The sequence below is a fragment of the Mustela lutreola genome, chromosome 2, assembly GCF_030435805.1.
Source record: "Mustela lutreola isolate mMusLut2 chromosome 2, mMusLut2.pri, whole genome shotgun sequence".
NCBI classification, from domain to species: domain Eukaryota; kingdom Metazoa; phylum Chordata; class Mammalia; order Carnivora; family Mustelidae; genus Mustela; species Mustela lutreola.
Window position 1 is genome coordinate 89,981,267 of NC_081291.1, and position 21,234 is coordinate 90,002,500.

Genomic DNA, 21,234 nt, shown 5'->3' on the forward strand with positions numbered 1-21,234 from the left:
TACTGGCCCATGACAGTCTTCAAGTAGTAGAGAGCAAAAGAACTTAAAATTATGTGTGTAGAACTAAATGAATATATTCATAATCCTATTAATGTATTCCTAACTCCACACTTCAGGCACACGTGCAGCTGAGTTCTGTGGGCAGACAGCACACAACCTCCCCTGCTATTCTGGTGGAGCCTTCAATCATCTGAAATTCAGTTCTGCTTTCAGCTGCTTTGAACTTGTTCTATTCTAGTAGTAGAAGGCTTTTCCTACCCCCCACCAAGAAGACTTGAAACAACTGGTCAGAATCTCCCTTCTACCAACCTTATGCCTATTTAGAAAAACTCAGCAAACTAGACACTGTCTTATCCTTTCCTGGGTGAAGATACCACAGCTCTGATCCCATGGCCTCGGTAGAGACTGTCCATCTTCCATCATTTATGCCCCCTTTCTGGCTGTGTCCCATGTTCCCACATGCTCTTCCACAGGAGGAACTCATACTGAATAGCTCTCCCTCTCTTTTTTAAAACATAATTTCCAAGTCCTTCCTCTTTCTCAAATGGTCAGGCTGCATAGTGTGTTCTCAGCCTTCCATATCAGGCTGCCTTTCCATGCCCTCCAGTCCAGGCCCTCTCCAGCAAATGACCCAGTAGACAAAAGACTTGTTCAACCCCTCTTGTGGATACAGGCTTGCTTGAAAGCTCAAGGATTTCGTGGCCACCCATAAGCATCCCATGCTAAGCATAGAGCTTGTGCATAGGGGAAGGTGAAACCCAAATAAGAAGGCTAATGTTCACTGCCTTGGGCCATGTTTAAATACCAGCTGAGTAGCAGCACTTACCTTTCACTAGACCATCCTATCAGCAAAGCCTTTATTGCCTAAAATTCACAAAAAAATTATATCCATCTTAAACCAGTTCACAGGATCTTATTTGACTGACTGATGTGATTTTAGGTCAGTCTAACTCCAACTGCCCTCCTATTCTCATTGCTTCCAAATGAGTCAGTCTAATGGCAGAACGCCGGGTATTTCCTTTTAGTAAGGCCCTACCTGTGTTTCTCCTTCTGTTTTTAGAAGTACGTCTTCTGGCAAAGGCATCTAGCATTACTGGAGCTTGGAGACTGTTTGCATTTAAAAATATACGTAAAGCCTTTCTTTCTGGTTGACCCTCAGCTATATCATGAATATAATAGATTTTTCTGTGAGGAGTCATGCTTCTATGACACTCCCTGGCTGGCAGGGTGGTAAATCCTAAGAGAGTAAGGTGCTAAATGCCAGAGATAAGTAAAGATGTCTAATTCTGCTAAGCACACTCAGTTTTACTTAAGAGAATTATTAATTGACAACAAAAACTAATCTTTTTTAATTAACTTATAATACATTATTAACAAAAACTAATCTTAAGTGTAAAACACGTGTTTGCTTAGTCCTGCCCTTGGATTTTCTTAACTAAATGCTCCTTCCCTTCCCCAGTGCTGAGCTTAGGGCCTTCAGTCATTCTGGCAGCTGGAGGCAAAATAGGACCGTTGGTTATATTTTCTGTGTGATCTGCTTTTGCTTTTTAAGAAAATACTGAGCATAAAGTGCCCAACTCAATACGTGGCTCTTGAGAAATCATCAGTAAAAGTTATTTCCCTTTATCTACCGCTATCACTTCTCAGTCAGAGATCTGGTTGAGCATGTTAATATCTCTTACTTCTTCACCTGAGAAATATCTCACTTGCATCAAGGGTGTAATAATCCGCCCTGTTGCTGGTGGGAAAGCCCTGCTTTGTTTGCATTCAGCCAGTATTTACTGAGTACCTGCTCTCGGGTATAAGAAGAGGTTCTAGGAGAAGTAGATTAAGGGTAGAGTGAAGTGGAAGATTGGCATTCTAAAATTGAGCTCAGAGCATATGGAAAGTGTCAAACTTCAAAGTAGGGAGAGAGAGCATATGAGCACAAGGTCATCAAGGAGAATATACCTCATTAGAAATACCTGAAGTGACACATAGTGTCACATGAAACCAAAGTCCTCCCAGAGTGACCTCAGAAACATTGGCAGGGACCAGTGGGGTTCTGGAGTAATAGGGATGTAGTGAACAGAGTACCACATTTGAAACCAAAAGATGTTGAGTCCACAATTTGCCACATAGAACTGTGAAGTTTCAGGAGACCTGAATCTTTTTTTTTTTTTAAGATTTTATTTATCTGAGAGAAAGAGAGTGCAGGGAGGAGGAGGGAGAGAGTCTTAAGCAGTCTCCATGCTCAGCCTAGCCCCAGCCAGAGGTGAGGCTCGATCCCCTGACCCATGAGATCATGACCTTGAGCCAAAAACCAAGAGTTGAATACTTAACTGACTGAGCCACCCAGTTGCCTCCCCCTTTTTAAAGATATTTATTTATTTATTTATTTATTTATTTGAGAAAGAGTCAGGAGACTTTAATTTTTGAACCTCATGTGTGAATACAGTTCCAAGAGCAAAAGATGGAGGAGGAAGAGAGTCAAACAACCAGATGCTTTCAGAGGGAAGACTGTTAATAGGAAGCCAATGCTTGAACACAGTTTTAAGGTCGACTTGGAAGCAAAGGGAGTAGTGTTGGAAGGAGGCTAGGAGGGTCTTCTAGAAGGGGAATGGCATTTGCAGAAACACACAAATGCACACAATCTATTAAAGAATGAATTTGCCACCCACAGACTCTACTCAGTCTGTCTTCTCCCAAGATCTCCCAACCATGGCATACACACTGTGAGCACAAATTCCTTTGTCAACAGTGCTGCCAAAGCTACTAGTGACAAATTACAAGTCTGCCCCCACTCCTTGACTCATAGCCACCTCTTCAGCTACTACCATTCTGATCACACGTGACCCTAGGTCAACCCTCCATGAGACCCCTCCATTTTGTAACAGCCTGCATGTTTCCTCTTTAAAGTCTGGGACATTCCCTTTTATGAGACTGTCTGAGGTCAAGGTAACTAAATGTCAGAGATGAGATAACCTCAAAGAGCAGAATCCATTTATCTGGATATTTGAGGTAATGAGAAAGGGCAGTTGGTGGGGGGGGGGGGGGGCACCATAATAACCAATAATAGAAATAGTGAGCAGCGTGCTAGAAGTGGACCACTTTGATTATCCCATCGAATCTCTCCAGAAACCCTGTAAGATAGGTATTGCCCCCTATTTAGTTTAGTGCCCCCTGTTTATTGATACACAGATCTCTGCCCAAGGTCATCAAAGTTCAAGCTGTTTGATGCTAGTGCCAGTGCTCTGGAAAGTTCTGGTAGAAATGATAGAGCCATCTGTTTTGCATGTAGGTGACTTCCTGTCATACTGACTGACTTCACTTAGGTCAGTTCCACCACCAAAGAAAGGGCACTGGCATCAGTAGGCAGTCAGTCAGTGGTAAGACCCCCTCCTGTGCCTCTTCATGTCTCTCTCTGGCCCCTCCATCAGTGCTGTGTGAGTAAGTGTTGGGGAGCTCAGGAGTCCAGATGAGCTGGAATCTAGTCCTAGTCTACTTGTCAGGAGACTTCAGATGACACACTGGGGATTATTGAGCTTGGCTCCCTTTTCTGTAATGGGATGATGGTTCTCATTGAGAATGGTCATTGGGATATCAAATAAGGTAATGTCGCCATGGCAGAATGAAAGATACTGAGTCCTGAGCTGCTGTAGTGGGTGAGGTACTGTGCTAATTTATTGATTCTTCATTGTTTGTTTACCTTTTAACTTACCTTTTATTTGCCTTTATCTTGGAGGAAGGATCTGGTATTACTCTCAGGCATAGGAAGCTAAATTGACCTCTACTACAGATAGATGCTAGTTCTGCTTTGATCTCATGTCTGCTTCCCTTCTTAATGAATATGGGCCTATATTACCTTTTGTACCAGCCATTCAAATAAAACACTTATTCTAGCATTAGAGAAAAAAGATTTTCAAGAAATTGTGAAAACCAGTCTGTGTGCCATTGCCATTACTCTTAGAGGCAGAGATCTATTTCTGTGGCATTGACACCTCTTTAGAAACAGTGGAGGCACAATGGAACTGTTATGTTGATGAGATTTTTGTGTAATTTCCACAGAAGTAGTTCTGTGAGATTTTCCCCCTTTAGTTTCAGTGCTGTAGCATCTATAATATATAAAACTTAAATAGAAGATTATAAAGAACATAATCTTCTTTCTACTCAGAAACAAAAAGAGCCTTTATCTCGTAATTTATTCTGCTTTTGCTATAAGAAAAAATGTGCATTGCACTGGAAATTTAAACATTTCAATTTCTGTGTTTAATGTTTAAAGGCAAGAAAAAATATCACTATGTGTTTCTGTTTTTACATGAAGGTGCAGCTTAAAGCAGTAAATTTGTTACTAAGAACTTATATATTAGTAGAATGTTCATAAATGCTGCCTTAAATGAATATATAGTTGAACTGATTAGGCGAAGAATTTATATGACCAATGCTTTGTTAGTAAAATCAGAATTCTTATATTCATAACATTTAATAGCCTCCACAAGTGCCCTTTTGTTTTAATTTGATTTCTTTATTCTGGATTTCTTAAAATGAGACTAGGCAGCTTAGTTGATTATAACAGATTTGTCCTTAAGAGTAAATGAACATTATATAGATAATGTGGGTTTTGGGGACAGAAGGTCCTGGTTTCCATCAGATTCTGAAAGGTGATCTTTGATCTTGTCTTAAAAATAAGGCTAAAGAATTCTGGGTAAGGGTCTACCACTGAGGATACTGAGGCTCTGGGCACTTCTCCCTCCCTGGATATACTCTTGGCCAGCCACATTGCACAGCAGGCCGGAAGTGGCCTGGAACTTGAGATCGGACTCTGCATGCAGGAGAGGATTGGTGGGTCTGTCTCAGTCCCCTTTCGTTAGAGGAGTTGATGGTCTGTATCCTGTGAACAGTGAGCAGTTTGGCTGCTATACTGGGTCAAATAGTGTTCTCTCCTCACCCACCCCCCACCTTTGCCATTTCATGTGCACCTGGAACTTATGAATGTGACCTTATTTGCGAATAGGGTCTTTACAAATATAATCAAGTTGGGACAAGGTCATACTTAGTTAATCCAGTGACTGGTATCCTTATTAAAAAAGGGAAATTTGGACACAAACATAAACCCAAAAAGTAGTAGAATAAACAAATCAGGAAGTTTTGTGTTCGTTTAATAACTAAAAGAAGCCAGAAGGTGGGCAGTCCAAGCAAGGGTAGCAGCTCCGTGATGTGCCCAGTGGCCCAGGCTCCCTCTGGTTTCCTGCCCACAGTCCTCAAGCTGGCATCCTCATCGACATGCTTTCAAGATGACTTGTGGGGCACCTGCCAGCATTTCAGGTAGCAAAAGTAGGAAGTGTAAAGGTCCAAAAGGCACAAACTAAATCAGACCCAGTGAGGAGCTTTCTAGAAGTTCCATCTGGGGACTTTTCTTACACCTCATTGGCCGGAGCTTTGTCACATGACCAGCCTTGGCTGTGAAGGAAGGTTCGTGTGATGCTGCCCTGAATGAGATCGGGGACATGTTGATGAGGAAGGAATGGAAGGTGGAGCTGGGGTGGCCCCACCTCTTGACCCAGGAACAGTATAGCAGTGAGCTTCTAAGCTTGTTGGCTGTTCATGCTCTGATAGAGTGTGACTTTAGATCATGGAGCATTACTCCCACTTAGGCCTGTCACGAAAGACAGTGGCTTCTCTTGTTCCAGCTTGCCAATACAGTCATATCTTCCACCTTCATCGCCACCACTACTCAAGTAGGGGTTTGTGGCATCCAAAAGAGGACACTGGGGTGACTTGCTTCCTGGGATTTTCAGGCAAAGTGGCCAATGATTTTGTAAGATCTCAGGGAGACACTGGTACTTGCCTAGTGGGATACTGAATCATATATTTAAAGATTTTATTTATTTATTTGACAGAGAGATATCACAAGTAGGCAGAGACAGGCAGTTGTGGGGTGGAGAGAGGAAGCAGGCTCCCTGCTGAGCAGAGAGCCTGATGTGGGGCTCAATCCCAGGACCCTGAGATCACGACCTGAGCTGAAAGTAGAGGCTTAACACACTGAGCCACCAAGGCGCCCCCTGAATAATATATCTAAATCGGGTACATAGAAATCTCACTCTGAAGTTCCATTCCCGCCAACAGCAGTCCAAGGCTTAAACTTGCCAATTTAAGGCAGCCTGGTCTCTTACAAGTTAACCATTCCATATGAACAAATGCCCACAGTTTAGGGTTTCTTCACTTTGTCTCTTCTCCCTGCCAGGATGATGTCAGGGGGCTAGGACAGCTCATATGTCTCTTTGGTATTTGAGGAACGGCCTCTGAGTGCCCTCTTGGTCTTTGTTGGCCTCAGAGGAGAGATCTACCCTGTGTAGTTACTGGCTTTGGTGGCCACTGGAGCCCCTGACTGACTTCCCTGTTAGCCTGTAGCCTATGATCCTAAAGGCCTTCGGTCCTTGTTGCTGTTGACCGTGGGCCCCACATTAAACTGGAGGCAGGAGCCAAGCAATTTGGGATATGTCGCACAGCAGACTATCAAAGGGGCAGGCAGGAGCTACAGATAGAGTCAGGGCAGCGGGCCCCCACTTGGCCCGGCCCCCTGATTTGCTGTGTATGGCCTCCAGTGGTCTCCTCTCCATTCGCTCCTTGGACCCAAGAAGATCCCCATGCTTCTTCCAGACATTGGGGTGTTCCTGCATCCATTAGCTGAGCATCCTTTCAGGGCCCAGGAGCTCTTCCCCTGCTGCCCCCGCTTACAGAGCAGAAGTTGGGAAATCTGTCCCATCTTGTATCTCAGGAGGGCAGAGCTCAGCGCCCCAACGAACTAGCCAGCTACTGTGTACTACTATGCTGCCCCAGGCAGCCCTTAGACCCTCAGACCTCTGCCCTAAAAACCCGGCTGTCACAAAAACAAAAGCAACCTTTTCAATCTCTGAAAGGCCTATGTAACTGGTTCTTGTCAGTCCCCTCCAGTTGGCTGTCCTTTATGTCTTGTTGAGTGGATTCTGTGTTGTTTTTTTGTTGAGAGAGAACAAATTGTTACAGGCTTTTAAGGAAACCAAAAACATTCCCTCTCTAATTACATCTGTTATTCCATTCCCATTCATCTTGCTTTCTTGTTTTGAAGCAGGCCTTTATTATTAGCCAGAAACTACAGTCACGTTTTCTGAGTAAATCAGAGCTACTGTTTTTCTTCCATGGTGTGTGAGAAGACTTGTCAGTGTGGTTAAAGACCTACTGTCGTTGAAGATTCTGACAAACTGTCCAGCCAGGCTCATGTTGATGGTATCAGTCTTTGCCTTTTCCTTCACTGGAGATACTTTTGGAAATATTTAGCATAGCAGTATTTTGAAATGAAACTTCCAAAAGTGTTTTGCCACATTTGCTCAGTCAGTCAGTACTTAACTGTGTATCTAAAATGCAGCAAGTCTTATTTTAAGGGCTGAGAGTAGAGTCCTAAACCAGACGTCTCGGAGCTTATATCCTGTTGAGGTAGATGGAAGACATGCAAGCCAGCAGATGCGTGTGATAATGCCAGCTGGTGACAAGCACCAAGTGAAACAGTGAAATAGGAACAGAGATGCCGAGACAGAGACCAGAGACCAGAGGGTGACCTGGCCTCCCTTAGTTTGGATGAGCAGGCAGGCCATTCTGAGGAGGCAACATGGGAGGGACCAGAGTTGAACGATGAGGAGGAGCCAGTCTACACGGACGCGGGCCCAGAGCCTGCAGGCCAAGAGAACAGTAGGCCAGCTCTGCCGCTGTCACCAGCAGGGCAGGGGGTAAGCAAGCAGGAGTGATACATCACTCTGGTGGCTGAAGGGGGCCCGGCATGGAACTGTGGAGTCCCCTGTTGAGACTGGGACAGCTCTACTGAGTGAATGACTAAGCATGGGGCAGGAAGTTTTTGTTTGTTCTCCCAGAGATAGAGCAAGAGTGAGAGAGAGCACAAGCAGGGAGAGCAACAGGCAGAGGAAGAAGCAGACTTCTGCCTGAGCAGGGAGCCTGATGCCGGGCTTGATCCCAGGACTCCGGGGTCAGGACCTGAGCTGAAGGCAGACGCTTAACCCACTGAGCCACCCAGGCACCCATAGGTGTGCTTTAAGGCCACAAAATCAGAAAGCAGGTGTTAATGGAAGGTAAGCATACTTATTGTAGAGATCATTCAATTGGTGTGCATAGAGGTATCTTTTTTAAAGTGTGTTTTAGTAACCCGTACCGATGCATTCTCCTGCCCAGCCCTGGGGTGGGGAGAGGGCTCTGCCTCCTCCCCCTGAGCTCCCCTGAGAATCCGAGCTTGTTAGGTCCCACCCCTGAGTGGGCTTTGTGCCTCCCTCAGGTGCAGAGGGGGAGCGCGGAGGACCACTGCGTGTGAGCCTGGCGGTCACAGCTCACTTGCTGGATCCCTCAGATCAGGCCTGGAAGGAGGACTTCTCACCGGAAGGGTGAGCCTCCTTGAGGACACAGAGAAGTTGCTCCTATGAAGACCCCAGGTGATGTCAGGTTGACTCCTTAGGCATTGTTGTCTGATGGCGCCTGTAGTTCCGTGAGTTTGTCCCATTATTCTTACCATTTTGTTGAACTGACAACATGCTTTACTGTTTAACTCTTTAAAGATGGTATCCTTATTAACTCTGAAGCCTGGTCTTCAGAGAGGGAGGTGAGTTAACATCACTGAACCATGAGATGGTGTAGGAAGCACAGCTGAAACGCCTCCTCCAAGGGCTGGCTACATGCTCTGGGCCATTCGCAGCAGAGGTTAGCAGGAGGAGCCTGGGTCTCCCAGTGGAAGTAAAGACCCATCTGTCATTGCAAGAATGTGTTTGTGTCACCTTGGTGGGAAGGTTGTACGTGCTGGGCTCAGTGCTCCCCTCTGCTGTCCTCCACATCCACCCCATCCGCAGCTGAGCAGGCCACCTTTGGTGAAATACTTGCCATGGAATTGGAAGGGAAAATTTCCAAGCAAGTTGTGGTGTGGCTGGCCGATAAGTTACACTCAGAGCATTAGTTATAAAATGTCATTCTTCTATTTTCAGTAAATATTCAAGATGTGATATTACAAGAAAATTTGGAAAAAGAAGATCAAATTCTGGTTTCTTTGGCAGGATTAAAACAGGTATGTCTCTTTGATCTGACTTTGAGAGCCACTGGCCATTCTCGTGCCCGTCAGGCAGGGCACGCTGTGGCACAGCATACTGTAGCCTGGGCGGAGCCCATCTGACTCCCCAGCTCCTTACACTTCTTGCTCCTACTAGCGATTCTGTCTGACAAGCTTGCAGCCTAAGCTAGTTTTCTGTCCCCACCCTTGCTCCTTCCTCTTACCAAAGCCACTCTGTTTGCTCCTCCCCCAGAGCTGGTATTATGTGGCCCCGCAGCAGGTTCAGTTCTTCATCCTTAAATCCATGCTGTCCTTGGAGCACAAGTAATAATCACCCCCCCCACCCCCGCACCCCTGACAGGCCTCAGACACACAAGGACCACATTTCCCCAACCCTTGGAGGGCTGTTTGGAACATACATGTTAATGAAAAGAACGTGCTGCTCTCACATGTCTGCCTGTGTTCTTAACAGCTCAGCGAGGGTGCAGCTGCTTTGATAGCTAAGGGCTGTTCGGTGGGGCTGGGTAGGTAAGCAATGGTACTTCCTGCTACAAGAGAACTGCCCAGGATGTGACACCCAGGGCTTACCTGCGAGAACCTGGCCATCAAGACTTTGAAATTTTCCTAGGTCGTTAGTAAGTCCATGGCTTTGATAGAGCTGGATTTTTTTTTCTGTTATTCCTTTCTTAAGGGAATATATTCATATCCATACTAGTAAAAAAATGGTCAGTGATAAGCCTAGTTTAAATGTTAAGAGGTTTAGCTAGTATTGCAAAACAAACTCATCCGTCTCTGTCACTTATTTTCTTCCTTTTTGAAAACTAGATCAAAGACATTCTAAAAGGCTCCCTGCGTTTCAACCAGAGTCAGCTGGAAGCTGAGGAGAATGAGCAGATCACCATCTCAGATGACCACTACTGCTCCAGTGGCCAAGGCCAAGACCAGAGCCACCAAATGCCTGGGGCCACCAAGCAGGTATAAGAGCTCTGGTGAACAACATCACAGTAACTTGTTGAGGACACATTCACGTAAGGTCTTCAAAGTTCTAACAAAACCTTCCCAAAGTCATTTCACGTTACCATGTGCAAAGTTCAACTATAAGGTACCACAGGTGGCTGAACCAGAGGTTCTATAGCAAGGCAAATTGCATGCTCCAGTGCCCCACAGGAGACCACTCTCTCTGAGAGCTGCGCAGTGTACAACCCACAGACCTGTATGCGGCAGCGTTAGCCTGAACCTCCTGCCAGTCCTGTTGTGTGGCCTTAGAAACCCACCCCTGTGCCACAGCTTTGGGTTTGGTGCCTCCCGCTAATGCCTCCAGTCCCCATTAGCACAGGAGGTGCTATTCCTGCTTTCCTGGTGCTGTCCTCAGTGGACTTCTCTGGGCTACCTTTTTCTCTGGAGAGAAGGGCTCCTCATTAATGTCCATCCTCTAAGGGAATGAGGTCAGCAAACTTTCTCCATAAAGGATCAGATAGTAAATATCTTAGGATTCGGGGGCCATATATGGTCTGTGTCTCATAGTTGTTTTTGTATTTGGTGTGTTTGTTTTTACAACCTTTAGAAATGTATAAGCCATTCTCAGCTTGACAACCTAGGGGAAGAGCCCACAGACCAGATTTGGCTAATGGGCCATAGTTTGCTGCCCCCTGCTCTGGAGATGTTGACATTGTATGTAATTTAATCTAACATGGACCCACAGATTTTTCCAGTGAAAAAGGATTCAGGAATTTCCTTGTGGGCTTAGTCCTGTTTCTTTTACCAGTGAGACAGTGAAGGCCCAGGAGGAGCACAGGCCCACCAGGCATGGTGTTTTCAGAACTCCTGTCCCAACCCAGCAAGCCTCCAGCTCCACCGTGCTTCTTCATGATGCTTTATCTGATAGGACTAAAAATCCCTAATAATATATTTTTGGCTTACGAAAAATGCAGATTAGTAAAGTCTCATCTAAGACTCTTTCTCAGACTAGCATCCAGATGCTTATAAATTATGGTTTTAAAAAAAAAAAGATATTTTAGAATGGGAATTTTTTTTTTAGTTTTAAGAGTATCCCCGCCAAGAGTACTCTTCAAGAAGAGAGAGCTTTCAAAAAAAAAAAAAAAAGAGAGAGAGAGAGAACTTTCTGTGGTTAATTTTGTCCAGTTTTAAAGGGAAGTTTTCATGGAGCCATTAGTCTGCATCTTTGGCCACATGGATACAGCGTTAATGTTGCAAGTTTGATTTGATTGGTTCCTCCAGATTCTCCTTCCTAAACTGATACTTGATTTTTTAATAATCATTTCTTTATTCAAATATTGTGGAGCTTAGGCTCACTGCCCCCAAACCATTTTTAATGGACAATTCTAAAATTGAGTGTGAATTTTTTTGTAGTTGAATGTATAAAAGTAATACTGAAAAAGATCTTTCAAAAACACTCATGAATTTGCTACATTTAAAGCTTCTTGATTATACTTCGCCCTTGTTTTTCCCAGTTTCAACATTTGTTAAGAACTACCTGTTGCCCCCGCAGACCCCCGTGCGCCTGCTCGGTGCGCTAGCAGTGTGACGCCAGTGACATGAGCTAGGACACGTCCCAGTGCTGGCAGTGCCGCACTCCCAAGCAGCATCCAAGAGGCCTCTTGCCTCTGCTTGTGCTTTTAAAACACCGCCAATCCGTTCTGTGCCCAGATACCCCACCGTTGCCTTCTGTGCCTCTGTTCCTCTGTAGGGTTAAAGGAGAAAAGTGGGAGAGGGGCAAATTGTAGGGCTTTTTTTTTTTTTGTCATTCCTGCCAGGGCTTCTTCCTCAAGGGTATTAACAGTTTATCAAATTCCACCTTCCTGAAAGAAGTTTTACCTGAGGAAGGGAAAAATAGGGAAGCAGTGCTCTCTTCACGTCTTCAGGAGGACAGGCAAGTGAAGTCCCAGATGAAGCAGCAAGTCCCACAGAAAGCTGAGGGAATCTGGACTAGACTCATGCAGGAACCTCCACCCCCACCCCGGCAGGAAGTCCTGACCCAACATCTTTCCTTAAGAGCCTGTCCCAAGCCTTGGTGGCACTCAGGGCTTGGAACTGGCTGACTTACTTTCTCACTGCTTATGGGGACAGGGATGGGGCTGGGGGCTAGCTCTGGTCAGGAACATGTGTGCCAAGTGGGAGCTCTGAAGGCTTTTCCCCTCCTGCCTCCCAAACATGAACTGAGGGCCTGCTTTCCCAGGCACTGTCTGTTCGGGGTTATGGGATGTAGCCCCTGCTCACAAGCTTCCAGTTAAACAGAGGACCTGAGACTAGGGGGGAGAGTGGTACTAGGCAGTGCTACTGCTGGAGTAGGTTGTGCAACAGTTCCCTAACTTAGGAATGCCTTCGCTTTCTTAGCTTAGCACTAAAGTATGTGTGAAAGATAGTGCAGAGGACTGGGCTGACCTCCCCCCTTGGGGCAGGTGGCTCAGGATCCCCGTGCCAGTGTCCTTCCCTATCAGAAACTTCAGTAGGGCTTTTCCTTTGTGGGCATGCGCATGCCCCACTCCCCATTGGTTGATGGGGATGTGGCTAATATTGTTCTTTCCATTTGATTCATAAATCATCTCTCTAGCTCCGAAAATGGCAGGAGCACAATTGTATTCTGTAAAGACAGCCACATTCTGTCCCTCCCTCCCAGAGTCTGTCCTCCACATACTCATCTGGGAGCTTTTTGGTAAACTTGATTCAAATCTATGCCAGTGGCAGGCAGGACCTTGCAGGACCCTGGGTTTCATTATTAACCAGCTCCTTTCATGTGCCTCAGTGGTGCTTGGGGCCCCTATTTTTACCTGTATGGTCTATAGCTGCATTGTCTAAATATAGTAGGCAATAGCCATATATCTATTTAAAATTAAATTTAAATTCATTAAGATTCAAAAGAATTAAGTTAAAAATACAGTTCCTCTGTCACACTAGCCACCTTTCAAGTGCTGGTAACCACATGTGGCTGGGTGCTACTGTATTAGCATAGAAAGAGAACACTTCCACCTCTCTAGAACATGTCTGCTGAGCTGGTCTATAACTGGGCTCACCCGCTTCCACCTTCCATGACCCTAAACAAAAGGTAAGAAATGAGGCCAGGTAAACAGCAGGGTTGGGGGAGAGGTGTTATATATTGTGGAGGGCTTGGCCAGTTTTAGGCAGGACTGACAGGTTGAAAAACTTCTTTAACTATATAGTGACTGCCTGTGTTTGGCAAAGAGAATTGACCTAGGAATTACCAAAGTTTTCGTAAATGACATAAACAGAACCAGGTAGCAGGTAAGGTTGTATAGAAATCCAGAAGGAAGGCATCTTCGTGTCTAGGAAAAAGTTCTAGGTGGAAGTCCAGAATAGGGAGCTGTTTTCATTTGCTTTGGGACATGGGCCAAGCCAGCAGGTCTCTGATCTGGGCATCGTTGTGTGATCTGCAATAGAAAGGTGAGGAGGGGTACCAAAAGAAGGGGGTTATCCAGGCCCTGCCAGCTGTACCGGGCTTTGTCTGAGTCGGCTCTTGATTTTATCTGGGAATGGGGAATGGAAGATGACCCACCATTTATAATTCACCTTCCCTAGTTTCCCAGAAATGTGCCAGATAATTAGTGATGGTAGGAACCTCCTTCACTTCCAGGCACAGGCTTTAGAACGTATTTCTCTTCTTCAGTATCTTGTAATGTGTTCACTCTCAGCTAAAGGTGAATAGCTTATCACGGTATTTCTGTAGTAGAGATGCCACTCTGAAAATGGGACCTGCTGTACGTGCTATTTTCATTTTCTCAGATAAGCTCTACCAAGCAGCACTCTAGCCCCAGACCCTGTGTGAAGTGAGAAGTCAAGGGTTTCACAGTGAACAGTTCAGGACAACGGTCATGTGAACCGTGGCCACACTTTGGAGGTAGAAGTGTGAAGTTGAGATCCCGCCCAGCCTTACCTGCACCCCACATGCAAATGCAGGGGCCACACGCACATGTCTGTTCCAGGCTCTGTGAGGCTGGCACAGCCCCTACTGGGTGCACCTTATGGTGGGATGGTCTTTCTCTCCTAAACTGTCCTGGTGCCAGTAATCGCCTCCTCTTCTGCCTGAGTGCTACGTTCTGTGTCTCTCCTCAGTTTTGTAAGAATTAATGTGTTGTTGGAATGTAAGCAGCTTTAAAACTTGAGATGAGGCACTTCAAGGCCTGTTACTTTAGTGATCTTCAGGATAATTCTTTCTCTTCTCCCAGTTGAAGATCTTAAAGATGAATGAATGGTCAGAGGATGAAGGCACCTGAGCCATTATTTAGCCACTCAGCCATGTCACCAAGTACATGTAGTTCAGAGAGACAAGCCCAGATTTCCTCTGGAAGTGTTGCCAGCTGCCTGTCCCGGCTTTGTCCACAGGTGGCCCAGGCCATACCAATCTGGGGGCTAGAGGACCCAGCGGGTACTTCCGGCCAAGGGGGTCTTTACATCTCATCAGACTTCAGACCTGGGGGCCAGTTCCCATTCCCTCCCCCCGCCCACACTGTGGGAGAGCAGACAGGGAGGGCGGTTGAGCAGGCGTGGATACAACGTCCACTTACGTCAGCACGTTTTCTGTCAGGCTGGCTTTGGAACATCTTGGGGTAGACTGTAGCTTTACATCTGCCCCAGGGAGGGCAGGAGCTTCTTTGGGTTTAACCCAAAACCTTTCCCGGGGTTCATGGATGTCAGCTTTTTTTAGTTAAATGCTACTCATAATTCCTTGCAATGAAAGAAAAATAACAGTAGAATAAAGCCATTCTGTCTTTATGTTTTTTGCCATACACTTTATAGTTGCACTTCCTGGTTTTCACATTTACCAGCATTGTCCCAGGGGGCCCCTAAGTGCACACCTGGGCCGAGCCGGTGTGCCTTCCAGAGACACACACACTGGGCCTTCCAGAAGCTCTTTGTTAAACAGGTAGTAAAATCGGTCTGGGCTTACGTTAGGGAGCCAGTTCTGTGTGATCCACATCCATGCACATCATCTCTGTGCATGGTGACCACACGCTGGGTCAGAGAGGCCATCCTTGTCCTCAAGTCAAGCCCAAGAAAGATGGGTGGTGCGCATGGCTTGGTGCCACGTGAGGCTGGTGGGGACTCCAGCCTGCTCCCTGCCCCCTGAGCCGGCCTCTCTTAACTTAACCAGCTGGAGGCTTACTTTATTGCCCCGGGAACTCAGCAGCAAGCTTCAGAGGAACTGGCCCCGTGCCATTGGGAAGTTCTGGGGCTTCAGGGAAGCAGACCCAGACTGTGCAGCTTTCCAAAGAAGAGCACAGGGCCTAAACTTCTGGGAAGCTCTCCCAGCTCACAGGGCTGCTGCTTAGTTCTCTTGTTTCACTGGAATCTTCTCTCACCCACCTGTACTTCTGACTGTACCTCACAGGCCTCTTCAGAAACACCAGGGAGCATGGACAGAGGGAGCGCAGATGACTTCATCCTGGTCTCCAAGGAAGATGAGGGAGGCAGTGCCAAGGGGTCCTTCTCAGGCCAGGCCCAGCCTCTTCGTACCCTCCGAAGCACCTCTGGAAGAAGCGAGCCCCTGGTTCGCTCCCCTCTGGTGTTCTCCGACCCTCTGATGGGCCCTGCCTCAGCTTCCTCCAGCAACCCCAGTTCCAGCCCTGATGAGGACAGCAGCAACAACAGCAAGGACTCTGGCTTCACCATTGTGAGCCCCCTGGACATCTGACCACAGTGCCCCTGGCCTCCTTCTTGGGGACTGGCCACCCCCCTCAGCAGCCCCTGGGCCTAGCTGAGGCTTCCCCAGTGGAGACCCCTCTGAAACCAACACTTCTTTCCCAGCATGCCTGTGGCCTCAGTGCAACCCATTGGAACCTTCTAGAGAAGGACAGACGGCCACAGAGTACACAGACGGATATTCCCCAAAATGCAGACAGGGCTTTCAGGGCCCTATCCCACCCCACCTTCGCTCTGAGGTAGACGGGGGTTAAGTATCCAGTATCATGCTGTCAAAAGACCAAACCACAATTCGAATCATTTTTCTCTATCCCCTTCTCCCCTTCTCTGTCTCTTCTCTTCTCCTCAACTAAGAATTAGGTGTGGCAACTCCATTAATTATAACTAGAAGAAGGAAGAGTTGGTTTCAAATCTGACCTCCCTCGGAGCATCAGGCATAGGAAAATTGGTATCAAGAAGGCTTTCTCTCTGGAAGTCTCTCTCTCAGCCTATTTCATTCCTCCTTTAGGAAGCCATACAGCAGAGCCAAATACAACAGAATGGACTAGAACTGGTGGATTCCAGGCTGAAAAAAACCCATCACTGACCTCTCAGAAAGTTACAGTGACCTTTAGAAACAGGGTCTAAACTTAGAGTTTTTTTCATTTGTTGAAGAGTACATTTCCAAACCTCAGGCCAGATCAACTCTGGCCATCACTGTCCTTCCTCAGACGATTGTATTTCCCCCTTTAGAATCTTTCATGACCAGAAAACAAGGTCCCATTAAGCCGGACTTTGCTGCACTGATTTCAGAAGTCATAAGAATATTACTTTCTTGAATTGGAAAATGTGATCCTGACTGTGGAACAGACATCTCCCAGATGGTCTGTTTTCTGGTGTAGTTTCTCTAGTTTCGGCGCTGGAATACACCGGTCAACCTGTCAACTGAGAAGTAAAGGGAAAAACCCAAGCTCATTCCCATCCACAGTCAGGACCTCCCATTGGCCTTAAAGTAGCAGTCGCCGGGTATTTGACCTGGATTCCCTTCTAGGGGAGCAGGGCTTCCCACAGAATGCTCCGCAAGTCAGGAATACGTGGGACTTGTGCACAGCCCTTCCCTCATTGGGAGGGCAGAGGAGCTGCAGGGCCCAGGGTCAGTTGTGCACCACGTCCAAGGCACCACCGCTGAGGTGGGAGCAGCTCTGACCGGCCCGGTGCCTTCCTGGGCTTCGGCACACAATAGAGATTTCCCCTTTTCAACTGGCAGCTTGTGGAATCTCGCTGGGCAGAAAGCATCATATGAGCTGTTTCTCTCCTTAAGAAGAAAGGGCCCGGAGAGGCCCCTTTCCCTGTCCTTTGTGAAGGCCGGACTTCTAACAGGATAGCTGCAGTGTCCGCCCTGCAGTGACAGGTACCCAGGCCTTCCCCTCGGAGGAGGGCAAGGCCTCAGGGCGGTGGAAGCTTTCATATGAACCAGTGAAAGACTAGACGCCGTTTACAGTCCTTCCCGCTGCTCACCTTGTGTTTCTCTGCAGACTGTGTGACAGTGACCTGATTCCCCACGTGCTCTCCAAGAAAGCAGTGATGGCTGGGAGTCAGCTACTGTAGAGGGTTCCAGATAGCTCTGCAGTTTGTCCTCAGACTCTAACAGGAGAACCTGTGAACACGTGAGCATGGGAGAGGAGCACCAACTCTGCTTTTGCTCAGGTGACAGGGTTGTTGGGCCTTCCATGCTTACTCAGAGTCAAGCTGATGAGCTGTCCGGCTCCCCCGTGGAGTGGCCTCCTTAGCACCCCCTGGCAGTGACTCACTGGGTAAGTTACTGCCCTGCGTGGGTCACCTTGACCCCACTTTGTGTTCTCCCAAGGTCCCCATGCAGTGACTGGCCTTGCAGCTGCACACGGTTGCCATTATTTTTCCCTCAGAGGACCTGTTCGGGGCGTTGTCAGTGTTTTCAGTTCTAAGAAGTGTGGGGCTGCCCCCGTCAGGGCTCCCAAGACACAAGTAGAAAGGGCCATGGAGATGTTTGTCCCCTGGGCAGTGAGTCCCAGTTCCCTGCTTTGCCCTGAGAGCTAGAGTCCTGATAGTCCAGCGTCACTGGGCCCACAGTGGCCACCAGACACCCACCTCCCCGACAAGGCTCTAGGCTCCTTGCCTGCAGTTGGCTGGGTGGTCAGCGGTCCTCGAAAACTCCCAGCCCTCCAACACACAAGGGGCAGGTCCTCCATTCTGTGCTTCCACGTTCGTGCCACGTGAGAACCGAGGGGGTCTCTCAGAGGCTTTGCTTCTCTGGTCCCCAATGAGCCACTCCCTCCTTGAAAGAAAGTAACATGAGGGTGTGGGAGTGAGAGGTGGGCAGTGCCACTCTCAAATTCCCATAGTCCGTGGGGTTTGAGGGTTGTTCTTACTCTCTTAATCTTTTCAAGTGACTTGTTTTTATTCTTCATAGTTGAGCATTGTTTGCATTTTTATTAGTTATAGTGCTGTTAAAGAATGTGTTCTTTTTTTATTATTTTATCAAGTACTTATGTTTAAGTGCACATTTTTTAAAGTCCTGAATATTTGAAATCTTTTTTGTTTTCCTTTAACAAATATAATCAGTGGAGCCCTCTCATGTTTTGATTATTAGCAGTTAAATATATTTTATATATATAAAGCTTAGATGAATTTTTGTTGTCCTCCAGTTTTTTAATGCAGGTACCTGTGTCTCATGCATTCCTCTGTTACCAGTTTGGAAATTTGAGTTAAAATTTACCTCTACATTGTATATGAAAGATACAGATTGGAGAAGAAAATCATTATGACTTTGCCTTACCTTTTGTATATGCCAAGGGGTCATAAAACACTTCAAGCGTTTAATTATACTGAATTATTCTTCCAAAGTTGACCTCCTTCTAATGCTCACTGCTACCTGCAGTCTGTAAGAGATAGTATCACTGCAAAATGAGCGTGACTGAAAATAAACCAAGGCCTCCCTGGGCGTTGCCTTCTTTGCATCTGAGTTCAGCCCCATGCACCGGTCCTTTGGGTCTGATTGCCCACCACGAACACGAATGATGCCTCCACTTTGTCAGAGACGAGGAGCAGACATAACGCTCAGTGGCAGTTATACGGTCTGCTAAGGATAGATAACCTATCAGAGTCGACTCAGATTTCCTATTTTTGTTTTTATTGTTTCTTTAAGAAGCTGCCCACTGGGGTCGTTATAGAACCAGAGTTGGGGGAAGTGGGAGGTACACATAGGCCCTCTGGGTCGCTGTCCCATGGAGGCCCACTGGGCCATTCCACCCCCTCTCCTGTAGGTACACACCTGGCCCTGTCCCTGAGTGTCCAGAGCAGGGACACTGGGGGGTTGCAGGGTGGGGAGAGGCGGCCAGGATGAACAAGGACAGCACCTGGCAAGCTGGGCTTCCTTCTCACGGGCCATTACTGCTTCCCCATGTTAACTTTCAAAAGCTCTCTTTTTATAGTGTTAAAAAGAAATTAAAAGTTCCTGTAAACAGGCTTGAGACCACTTTGATGTAAAAGTTGTCATAATAATTTGTCTCACGATGGCACAGTTCATTTGACTTATGGAATATCATGTTGTGCCATTTATATCCTATTGCTTTGTTCTCATTCATCTTTATGCTGTAACTCATCCTGACTTAAGAAATGACCTCGCCTTTTGGCAAAGTGATCCCATTCAATATGGTAATAATAAAAGACTAATGTGAAACTGAGAATGTAGCTTGACTTTTTCCAGGTGGGGGATCAGTGCTGAGCAGGCTTGACCCAGAGAAAACCTGTCCTGGGCACAGCCAGCGGGGCCCCCCAGCTGGCCTCATGCTTACCACAACATGAGGCAGTGACCTAGGGCTCATGCCTAACTCTTCTGGTCCCTTCTTCCAGTTTGGGCCCCACTCCACCTACTGGTCCAAGAAGCCAGTTGTGGGCAAGGCCCCAACAGCTTGCCACCCTCTCTTCACCCCTCCCCCTCAACACACACACACCAGGTTTGCTCTGGTAGCCTTGCATACCCAGCTGACATGGGATTTGATGAGGGCCACAGTGCAGAATGCACTCCAAGTCATAAATGACAAACTAGGAAAGGTAAAGGGGATCTGTATGGCTTAGGTAGAACTATGAGACCAGTGGTGCCTTTGTGACACTGCCAGAATTTGTGCCTGGACCCATCCCCAGCCGACAAGGGGCTTTCCCTACCATGTGTCACAACCCATAGCCCCCGAGGGACTTTATTACCCACCTGTTCTACCAAAAGGTTGAAAGGCCTGGCGCACTTCTCAGCCGGCTCATGCTGCTGGTGGTGGTGACCCTGCTTCCCCTGTCCTGTGACGACCACGCACACTGGCCTCGCTCACTGGCCACCAGGAGCAGAGACTGTGGAGCAGGTGTGGTTGGCGCCTCATGCATAGCTCTTGGGAAGATGGCCCCTGGGCTGCTGGATCCTCCTCCTGCTGGCCCTACATCTCTGCCTGACGAGAGGTGAGTGCGGGGGCTTTCCTGCAGGCTTAAGTGCAGGCACTGATTGCCTTCCCTCTCCTGAGCCCCTTCCCCACCCTTGGATGGTGTTTGCTCCTCCCACGGAAACCAGCCACTCTTCAGCTTAACTAAGGGCCGCTTCTGGGGAAATGAGACTGACACATCTTCCTTTTAGGGCCCTTCTTCAGGCAGAAGCCATGCCTCTGCCTCCCCCTCAGCCAGGCCGATGGGAAACCGGGAAAAGGTGGGTCCTCTGTCCTTGCAGACGGCTGTGCAGAGGAACTATCTCAGCAGTCCCATCCAGGGCTGGGGCAGCCACTGAGTAAGCTGCTTCCCCCCGCCATGACCATTCCCCACGGCAGGCGAGGCCATTAGAGGGGCTATGGACAGCTTCGTTTTCATTTTGTAACTTGCCTCTGTCATAGACAGCATTCTTTGCCTCTTAAGAATATGTACATGTCACCAGAAATGTCTGTACTCTGAGAGGCACATTTGTTGTGAGAGAAAGGACCCTTCTCACAGAAAGGTGACAGACTGTGGAGGCAAGGATCATTGACTCACTGACCCAGAGAATCCATCCAGCTTCAGCCCACTGTTTCCTCAGCAGACTTGACCTGACGCCCTCAGAGTGTGAGGCTGCATGGATGCTGGGACACACCAAGGCCCCTAGATTGCCAGGCGAGGGGGGTGGGGTGGGTAGAGACCCATGTCTGTACTATGAACTCCAGAAACGTTTTCAGGACCAAGGGAGCCCAGGGAAGGCCTCCAGCTGGGGAGGCTCTGGAAGGCTCCAAAGGGAGACCAATAAGCTAGGCCTAGCATGCCAGCCATCCTCCTGCCGGCCTCCTGCTCCTGCTGCTGTGAGTAAGAGCGTCCCCTTTCCTGTCAGTAGGTGCCAAGAGCTAGGATCAGAGCAGAGGGTGTACTTAGAGCCACAATGCAAACTGCCTTTCTCCCAGACACGTGCTGTCCATCGTTCAGGTCTGGCCAGAGTGTACCCAGCTGGGGGAAGCCCAACAGGCTCCTGAGGGCCTGACATC

General features: G+C 47.5%; 1 protein-coding gene across 8 annotated transcripts in view; it reads left to right on the plus strand.

Moving 5' to 3' along the window:
- Window positions 1-19,437, plus strand: part of TBC1D5 (TBC1 domain family member 5) — a 564,199-nt gene extending 544,762 nt beyond the window's left edge. For all 8 annotated transcript variants that reach the window (XM_059162522.1, XM_059162530.1, XM_059162525.1 and 5 more), the window contains 3 exons: window positions 8,997-9,076; window positions 9,884-10,033; window positions 15,423-19,437. In XM_059162522.1, coding sequence (XP_059018505.1) covers window positions 8,997-9,076; window positions 9,884-10,033; window positions 15,423-15,725 — 533 coding nt within the window. In that variant the 3' untranslated portion in view covers window positions 15,726-19,437. The remainder of the gene's footprint in view (window positions 1-8,996; window positions 9,077-9,883; window positions 10,034-15,422) is intronic.
- The last annotated feature ends 1,797 nt before the right edge of the window (window positions 19,438-21,234 follow it).